Source organism: Pagrus pagrus (genome assembly GCF_965226575.1).
Source record: "Pagrus pagrus genome assembly, chromosome: 9".
NCBI classification, from domain to species: Eukaryota; Metazoa; Chordata; class Actinopteri; order Spariformes; family Sparidae; genus Pagrus; species Pagrus pagrus.
The window spans coordinates 31,832,441-31,842,325 of record NC_140193.1 but is presented as its reverse complement, the minus strand read 5'-3'; the positions used below and the strand labels follow the sequence as shown (position 1 = coordinate 31,842,325).

At 39.1% G+C, this 9,885-nt stretch overlaps 1 protein-coding gene across 3 annotated transcripts in view; it reads right to left on the bottom strand.

Moving 5' to 3' along the window:
- Nucleotides 1–7,024: 7,024 nt before the first annotated feature.
- Nucleotides 7,025–9,885, bottom strand: part of dnajc10 (DnaJ (Hsp40) homolog, subfamily C, member 10) — a 45,953-nt gene continuing 43,092 nt past the window's right edge. For all 3 annotated transcript variants that reach the window (XM_084361762.1, XM_084361761.1, XM_084361760.1), the window contains exons 21-25: nt 9,653–9,706; nt 9,392–9,539; nt 9,077–9,199; nt 7,482–7,589; nt 7,025–7,407 (exon numbers count right to left, since the gene is read on the bottom strand). In XM_084361762.1, the coding sequence (XP_084217888.1) occupies nt 7,396–7,407; nt 7,482–7,589; nt 9,077–9,199; nt 9,392–9,539; nt 9,653–9,706 (445 nt within the window). In that variant the 3' untranslated portion in view covers nt 7,025–7,395. The remainder of the gene's footprint in view (nt 7,408–7,481; nt 7,590–9,076; nt 9,200–9,391; nt 9,540–9,652; nt 9,707–9,885) is intronic.

Genomic DNA, 9,885 nt, shown 5'->3' with positions numbered 1-9,885 from the left:
ATTGAATTATTATTAATAGCTCACCTTTAGTGGTCCAACCTGTGAGGAATTTATGAGAAGCTGGTGTCACCAAAAGGCCACTAGCATGTGTTGATTTGTTCAACATTAACGTGAACAAATTTGTAAAAACAATGTAAAATCTGGTTTAAATGGTTGACATGAATTTAGTTTAAATTTTGGCTGAAATAGACCTATATAATAGAACACTAAAATAAGAGAGTAGCTGAACCTTCATACCGTCAGTGTTTTTTCACTGATGGGAGTAAAGATTGTTTTAGCAAAACAGAGCAGCAGCATGAAACATAGCCAGTATGTGTGTTAGTGTGCTCAGTGTGTGTGTGTGTGTGTGTGTGTGTGTGTAGGCATGCTTCCAGTAGTTCCTGCCTACTAATTTCCAGCAGTGTTTTGTCAGCTGCAGTTTCCATGAGAGAGAAAATGTTTTCATGGATTCACTGCTATTACACCTCTTTATCCCCCTCTGCTCTCTGCCTCTGCAGTCGTGTCCTCTCTCCTCTCCTCTCCTCCATATTGACTTCAGCTGACTGAAAACACACCTGGTGTTGTTATAAGGTGTAGACTATTTCTTCAGGCTGAGTGGCCCCATTCATGTTCCTGAGTGCTGACACAGCAAACAGTCACACACAATATTTTCATAGTGACCAACCTCGTTGAAAGCAGTTAAAGCTGCATTAAGTGAATTTTCAACACTAGATGGCAGAAAGTAGACAAAAACAAGCTGCTACAAGCCTTAACATAATACATTAATTCATTAAATTCTGAAGACTAACACATTAACAACATATTTGACCAAAACAGTATTGCAGTCAACTGTGGGGTTGCTATAGTGCCAATCTAATATTTGGATTAGCTTAGGTCTGGACCCAGTGTTGTGCATGAGCACGTTCATTGAACATGCTCATATTTTTGGTTAATAGCGAACAGAACATATTTGTTTACAACTAATGAAGATGAGCATTGCTGCTTCCCACAAGAATTAACGACACTCAAGCACTGTGTTAAGGAACCCGACGATAAATAAAGGAGGTATGTTTCATACAAGTGTTATTTTGGATCCCACTGCTTTTCTTGCCTCTGATGGTCAACAAGTCATGACCACAGTGTCTGATTTGTCAACAGACTCATTGCCAGAGGATTCTAACAATCATTGTGACGAAGGACAACCTTGACAGACAGGCAAAAGTTACAGTAAGAAGCAAGAAAGAGTAACAGCACTACACCCCCTGCTGGAAGCAAAGGGACAATTACGTTATAGAACAGCTGCTGTGTTTTGGGGACAGATATTAAAGTTTAACTAGTGTTTGCTGTGTCCTTTTTTGGATTTTCCTTTGAAGACTGCGTGTGTTCATAAGCCAGAAAGTGAACATGATGGGATAGGATTTGGGTTTGCTAGCTAAGTTATGCCATTCACCTGTGCCAAGGAGAAATAATGTGGTGATGTTGAGCTGGTTAGACTGTGTGTGTGTGTGTGTGTGTGTGTGTGTGTGTGTGTGTAATGCCTTGCTGTTAAGTTGTTTATCGCAAATTAATGTTAGAATCGAGAGTCCAGAAATATGGCCTTAGTTTGTATCCCATTTTGGTTCTTCATATTTGCATTGTGTTATTCCTCCATTATATCACTGAGTGTGAGTTAACATTATCCTCTGACAGTATACTTATTGCACTGTATACTTGGAATAAGGAATGTCACAACCTGTTGGAATATGCATAGAGATTGTAAATTATTATTTCCTTTATTTCTCTGTTACAGAACCACACACATACATACAATCAACAATACTCCCAAACATGTCAATAAATCACCAAAGGAACATCTTGTCTTGAGTGCATTCTAAATGATGCCCCCCTTTGGTGTTATTAGACCTGGTTTGGTCCAGTATCTGTTGTTTTAGTGTCCTGTGAAATACATGCATTGCAAAATCAAAAATGTGGTTATAATTTTCTCTGCTTTCATAGAATGCTGAAATTAAATGATTCAAACAAATTACATCCAGACTGATTGTTTTTTTCTTTTGTATGTTATTCACTATAATCAAATCTGCTCTCAAAATCAACCACGCACGCACAGCAAAAGCTTCAACAGTCCAGTCTAAAAAGTATAAAAGTCTCACACACACACACACACACACACACACACACACACACACGCACAAACACACACACACACACTACCAGGTTGGTTGCCACAGTACCTCAGCGAGCGTTTGTCCAACTTGCTGCTCCATTTCACATCATGAAACAATAGTACACAGACATACTAAGTGGTTCCAGTGGTTTATGGAACAGTGTTGCGTCAATGCTGACCTCCAACTGCCCACAAAACAGAGAGGGTGAGAATGAGGGAGAGAGGGAGAGAGGGAGAGCTACACAGGAATGTCCTGATCTAACAATACTCAGAAGTGGAAAGTACCTAATGTCATTTAGCTAATTACAGTACTAGAGAACATTTTTAAATTGTGGTCTTTGAGTATTTCCACACTGTGAGACTTTCTACTCTGCTGCATTTGTCTGATAGCTGGATTGTATAGCCTACTCAAAACAAAAGAGAATCTCCTAAAATCTGAGCTTCATGGAGTTGAAACGGTAAATCCAGCATACAGTTTTTTTCCTGTGCAAAAAATGGTCAGACAAAGGGGAATTACAAATCATCGTTTTTAATGATTTTGTTTAGTTCCACAAAGACTCATAATCAATAACTATTTAATTCATATAAGGGATGGCAATGTTGGTCAAGTAGTTGGTCCCTCACTTTGGGCCAGACTGAGAATATATTTCCCTAATGTTTTCTCTAGTGCCACATAGACATTTGTTGACGTTTGTGGTTTAAAGTGAAATATGTCAACATCTGTTGGATAGATTGCTGTGTATTTGACATTCACTAACTATGGTGAGTTTTCATCCAGAGTCATCATCAGATCACAATTTTAATTTAATAATTCCCATCGGCCTCAGCTGTACTGTGCAAATAACGACATGCTAAACTAAGATGGCAAATGGGGTGAGACAAAATATTTATATGGTAATATATTGTGATACTTAGATTATCAATAAGCCAGATATCAATATTTTTATTAAAACATGCGGCACATTGGAATGTTGGCACACATGAACATGGACACGTTGCAGTCAGTGTATATGATAAAGAGGCACTAAGCTAAGACTCTGCAGATGAATAAATACATAATTCAGCCTTTTTGTATTCTTCGGTTAGACATATTGTGATGTATCATGAAATTATCTTTATCGTGGGCAACATATCATGAATTGTATCGTATTGTAAGTTACTGAGTGATTCCCACCCTTAATGGTAAACATGGTAAATGTTGTACCTGTTCAGTACATACTATGCCGGATTTGTTGGACGCTTCCAGTTGGTCAAACTCACCATCTTATCGTCTCCTCACCAAAAACCTGGACTGGTGCTGAAACAGACATATGACTCAAGTCATTGGTCCAAGTCTCAAGCAAGTCCCTAGTGGCCAGTTTATCCAACCTGTTCAAATATAATAATGAATTGTATTTGTATGACAATTATTGATATTTAGTGAAATAAATGTAATCATACAAAAATACATTTTTAAAGGTTATTTATTTCTTAATTTCTTCTCAATAAAAAACCCATCCCCATCACTTTTAAATGTCAAATATTGACAGCCAGAATACTACATCAAACTTAGCCACAGTCCTCCCCTGTCTGTCTATCAGCCTGTTTGAATATTTCAGTTATGAACAGATCCAGGTTCTTAGGCTGTTTGTGTGTGGATTTCCACCCACTATTTAAATAACTGTCCATGGAAATAAGTCAAATTCTCAAACATAAAATGAGAATTTAGTCTTTAACTTCCAAGTCCAAGTTGAGACTCAAGTCATTTATTTTCCTTTAAGTCAATGTGCGAGTGATCATACGGTGACTTGAGTCCACATCTCTGTGCTGAACACAAAAAAAGAACAAAATAGACCAGATAAGTGGGCAATTTAGTCTCGGACTTGGTGTGTGAAATGTATACGCACACCTTTCACATTAAAAATTCAGTTTGAAACCAGTGAACAAAGGTTTTAATTTCAGTCTGTTTCTGTTTTGAACTTTTTTCGAACACATTCAAACTTTTTCCCAGCAACACACAAGCTCTGTCTACACAGTAATTAGCTGAGCAACAGCTTCCAATTTCATTTTCCAACAGCATGATAACATTTTAATGTTCTCAATATTGTTCTGAAACTCACCCTTTACCAGCCAGCATTCTGACAGAAACTGTTCATGTGCTTGCTGTTGCCTGCTGAACTCCCTCCCAGAGGAACGACTGAACAGAGGAGCAACAGTGTCCCCTGCTGGTTCAACTGGAAACACAATATAACAACTAATAACACTATACAACTATACAACCTTTAGAAAGCTACATTCTAGAGCTGTCTATCAATATCAGTTCATTTTTTGATTTTTATTTTATTTCATCACTTATGTTTTTGTTATCTATTTAACTTAATCCCATCCCTACTTTTGTATAAAAATATAAATCACAACAATTAACAAATACAATTAGACAAAAGCCGTGCATCAAATCCATATGTTCTGTTTTTTTGTTTTGTTTTTTTCTATCAAGAACATACTGATAATCATAGTTCAATCAATTCAATTAAAGGTAAAGTTCACCCCAAAATGGAAATTAAATTACTATAAGCTCACCTCCATCTCCCTAAAGTCAGGAGAAATTTCATAGTTCACAAAACACTTCTGGAGCTTCACAGCAAAACAGTGTTGCAACATTCTCCTAAACAACTGAAGTAGCTGGGGACTTGTTTTAAAACGTAACGTAATGAAACAAACAAATAAAAATTGTCTTTATACAGTTCATACAGTGTAAGCTAAGTCTCTGGAAACCTGAAATCCCAAATTGATTTGAAAAGACTTTATTTAAACCATTGATATGTCATCGAGCTAATACTTTTAGCCCAGGTGTAAAAAAACGTCCATTCAAATCAACTTGGGATCTCGGGGCTTCCAAACATTTTTTTAAGAGTTTAGCCATTGACCACATCTTCTACTTTGATGTTTAGTCCACTATATGTGTCCTGAAATTCCTACATCACATTCTGTAAGTTGCATATTAGACCACATTTGGCGCCAAACACAACACAATCCTGCTCATAGTTTGACGTTTAACTGAGATTCAAGGTGAGAACAGAGAAACGTTCCCCTTTCCCAGATGAATGTGAAAAGAAGGCTTCGAATGTCAAACTCTGCATAAACATCATTAAAGCTGCAATGATTATGAATCAGCAACTATTTTATTATTATGGCATGAGCACTGACGGGTGCAAAGGCCCTGTTGTAATGTAAGGATTTGTTCTCTCAAATGAAGTTTTGAGAGCTTTACATGCTCCAAAACTCATGAAACTTTGCACATGGGTCATTCTGTGCCAACTCACCCAAAATCCAGAACTTTTCCCAGATCGCGTCATGAATATTATGAAAAAAGTTCATGTTGAAAATTCCATTTAATACATGAGACCTTGTAAAATCCTTTGCAAAGTTTGGTCCTCAGCTAAATTTCAGCACTTTTGTCACTGTCTTTGTATGTGTATTCTAAACCTAGAATCTCTCTGTTGGAGGCTGCACAGAGTGACTGGGTGTGTCTTCACTGCTCCTGGAGCCCCGCTCAGAATCAAGGCATTTTTTGAATTTCCAGCCTAGATGTACCTCAGCCAAAACCTAGGGGTTTAGTTACTCTTTAAATTAGTTGTTCCTGAATGATTATAGTAATCAAATTAATAACATGAAGTCACGTTTTACCAGAATGAAGAATCATCACTCATTTTGATGATTCATTTTCAAAAATTCTCTTCACTAGTTTTTACTTTTTTTATTTCTCTGTATTAATGTAGTTCTATCACATCTTGAAGTTATTTGGTCCTGCATAAAAAATTGAGTGCCACAGGTCTTGTTAAATATAGCTTCAGAGCTGAAAAATGACTTTTTCGGTTATTTTGACTATATTTTCCCAAGGATTATTTTAATTTCCTTGAAACCTTTGTATGTGAAAGTGTTGATATTCATTGTATATTTTTATTTAAAAAAAATCAATCAAGTGTTATATTACTCCATCGGTTATAATTTTTTTTTTTAAATCAGCTAAATTAACATGCCAATATTCAGTTACAGTTGAGTGCCACATAGTGGCAACAGGAAATGACATGTTTCTCTGCTTCTATCTATTCCTACTCGCAGGTTGTCCTAATCCACCTGCAATTTGCTCAGAAAATCCTTCAGGCCGTAATGACATTGTATGTTGAACATTGTGACTTCTCATTGGATCCGGTTGCCTTCTCTCAAAGTAAAATGGTGGGTTTTCGAATTCCACTTGGGCAGGGAGCTCTGGTGTTCCCCACCATGGCATATTATGTTAATTCTCCAGTCTCCAGGCTCAGATCTGAAATTAGACCCAGATGCACCCACTGCTCCCTTCAACTCTTATATGATCTCATTGGGAAGCAGATGTAAACAAAAAGATTAGTGTGGTGCAACAGCTTGCTATAGTTATGCATTGCGTTGAGAAAAAAACAAGTTCAGAAGGTTAAAGTCAGCGAGAACTGTAGGTGAGACTTTAAGTTCCTGCCAAAGGTAGTATGCTATCTAATGTTAGCCTCAAGGGCTAGAATGTTTACTGTTGCTTGGCAGCACCATCAACTGTTCCAGGGTGCCTCTCCCATTGGTTGTTGCGATCCAGCTCGGAAAGTACAGATGTAATCATCCAGATTTGAAATCATAGATACCAAGCATGACTGACATCGGGGCAACACCGATGAGTCTGTGAACAGTTCAGGAGGCTTAAGACTGGATCTGTAAATCCCCTCGCATTACCAGATCATCTGTGCTGAACACCACTGGTCTAGCACTGGACTAGCGCCCTAGGTGGTGTCATTGTATCTCTTGTTTCGTCTGACCAACCATCCTAAACCCCAAAATGGTAAATACTGTAATAATGTTAAACTGAGGTGACTCAAAATCTAAATAGAAACACAAGTTTTATTGTGTTCAACAGTTTTTAGACAATAAAAAGCAACACAATGTCAACATCTGTGTGTGTGTGTGTGCGTGTGTGTGGTTCAATTATATATCCAGTATACAGTGTCTCACAGTTTTACTTCATAGAGTAAATACAAACAATGGAGACAAAAAAAAAAACAAATAAAAACAAGGCAGAAGTATTTAGCACATTCAGCACAGCAGGTAACAGTCAGTCTCAGTCTGTCTGTTTCTGTGTTACTTTTCAAGGAGTGTTAACTGCTTGATCTTTGTGCTAGACCAATCAAATCCACTTTTGCCCATCCTTGACCTATCAGATTGCAGGTCTGTCTCCCATCACCACCTAGAGATCATCAAAGCTCATCCTGCAGTGAAAAAGACAGACGTCACACTCTGGTTCACTTTACAGCATTTGAACTTGAGGTGAACTGTGAGTTACCTTTTGTTTGTTGTGTAACCGCGGTGACAGCTGCTGTAGTCGTTGTCTGATGGTGTCAGCGATCACGTTAGCATCCCGGCTATTGAGAGGTTCCCCACTGTGTTCATGCTGTCAACACACACACACACACACACACACAGGACTGATTCATTTGATGTGATTATTTTTCTCCTAATTAATTAATAAATTGATTAATTTATCAATAGAGGTGGTGCCCCTTTTAATGTGTAAATGAGTGCCTAATAATATTTCACATATGAAGTGATTGCTACATCACGTTCTAGTAAAATGACTTAAAGCTATGGTCTACGATTTGAAAGATTTGTTATTATTAATAACATCATTTAGATGGTGGTTATGACCCAATAGTACCACCCACACAATGTGGAGAGTAAAAGGAACCAAAAAAATCCATTCTCTCTAGTGTCTGTAAAACTGAAAAGAAATTGACCAATAGGAGCCATGCGGCCCGCATGGCTCCTATTGGATCAATTTTCCGATCCAATCCTCGCTCACTCTCCTGCTCCTGCTCACGTCTGGTCCCGACCCACTTCCGCATTTGAAACTACAAGCGACAAGAGGTTTGTTTTGCCCTGAGCAGTTCAGCTGCCTCTGCTCGCCCCACCGACAAAGAGTCAAAGAAAGAAAGTCTGTCACTGAAAACACACAAAGCGAGATGTGAAACAAAGAGGGCTCAAACCGACTAAACATCGGGTCATCATTTGAACGGTGGCGAAAGGTCCGTGAAGATATGGACCTGGTGCTGATACAGCGGCGTTTCTGTTGAGCAGGTAACCTTCGTCTCTATTGTGGATGTTGTGACACAGATAACTTTCATGCCGATGCTGCTTATGACTGTGAAAGCTGCCGTTAGTTTGTTTCTGTGTTATTAGACGGTGTCTGTCTCTGCAGTGTTGTCAACACTTGTTTACTTGTTCGACGGAGACGTTAGCCTCTATGCTAGCATTGTAAGCTAACAACAAGTCTGAGTAGCACCGAACAGCAGCTGGGACACACACAGGTTTGTTTTTCAGCCACAGGTGGAAGCGATCGTTGTGATGAAAGCTGACGGCAGCATCTGTTAGTCTCTTGGCCCTCAGTAACTTTTAGAAGTGGCTAACTTAGCTGTTGTAACTTATTACGTAGCTGTAAGGTAACGTAGCTGTAGCATGCTAATGACGTTACGCTAGCTTGGCTGTGGAGCTTAGCTGTGGACATTGTAATGACTTACAAGATTTACGTTAGTTTCAACGTGCATTGTAATAACTTTATCTGTGAATCCGACATCGTTACTCCGCATTCAAAGCTGGGCTGTATTTGGTTTCTGCCGGCTTGTTGCTCTTGGTGCTTGTTGCGGGACGTATAAAGTTCGTTGAAGAGAAGAAAAAAAAAAAAGCTTGTAGCAGGAGGGGGTGTGTCGCGGGACTCCAAGGGGAGAGCGATACGAGCTCGGAGGGGAGGGGTTAAGGAGCACAGAGGGGAGGGGTGTGTGTGGGGGGGATGCTTTTTTCAAACCTTTCTCAGATCGTAGACCAGAGCTTTAAGGATGAAGTTTTGATTGGTTAAGCTCTTTATTAGTATGAAAGTGTCCTCACCCTCCTTGTTTCCAGGTATGGGTAGAATCTGACGGTAGGGTAGGCGCTGATTCCAGCTGATTGACAGGTCTGATGATGAGCCTGACAGTCCACCTTCCCTGCTCGAACCTCCCCTTTAAGAATCTGTCAGTTGCACAAAGGACATCCTTTTTAATACATAATGGAAAGAACATGTTCATTTGTGTTTCATGTCACAGCATGTGGCTGCTGGAAAGTCTGTTTTAGTATGAATGTTGCCTCTACTGGGCTGTGACTGACAGGAACCACAGAATCAAAGTTACCAGGTAAAAGATTTATTAGGAAAAATAAACTCACCCGAGCAAGGACCTCAAACTCTGGGGCAAAGTGTTGACAGGGTCCACACCACGGGGCATAAAAATCCAGAACCCAGTGATCCTGACCTGATAGAACCTGAGACCTAAAGGACTCTGGAGTCAGGTCCACTGACACTCTGGGTAAAGAGCTGTACAAACAAGACATTAACACATACACACATCAAATGGACTACACATTTACCCAATCATTGATTATTTTGATACTAGAAAGACAGACAAAATAAAACTGTCTGTGTCTGACCTCAGTGCCCATGCTCTCAGTGAATGGGCATCTCTGTGCCAACCATTGTAACTCCTGAAGAGACAGAGAAACAGATGAACAGGATCAAACAAACATTCAAATACAGTACCAACATACCTTTTCAGAAAGACCTGGGTCCAGATGCATAAAACTTTGTGTAAACTCAAGACTTAAACTGTGTGTATGCACAAAGACAGAAATATGCATATGTATTCTTCTCGTCAGATTTATAA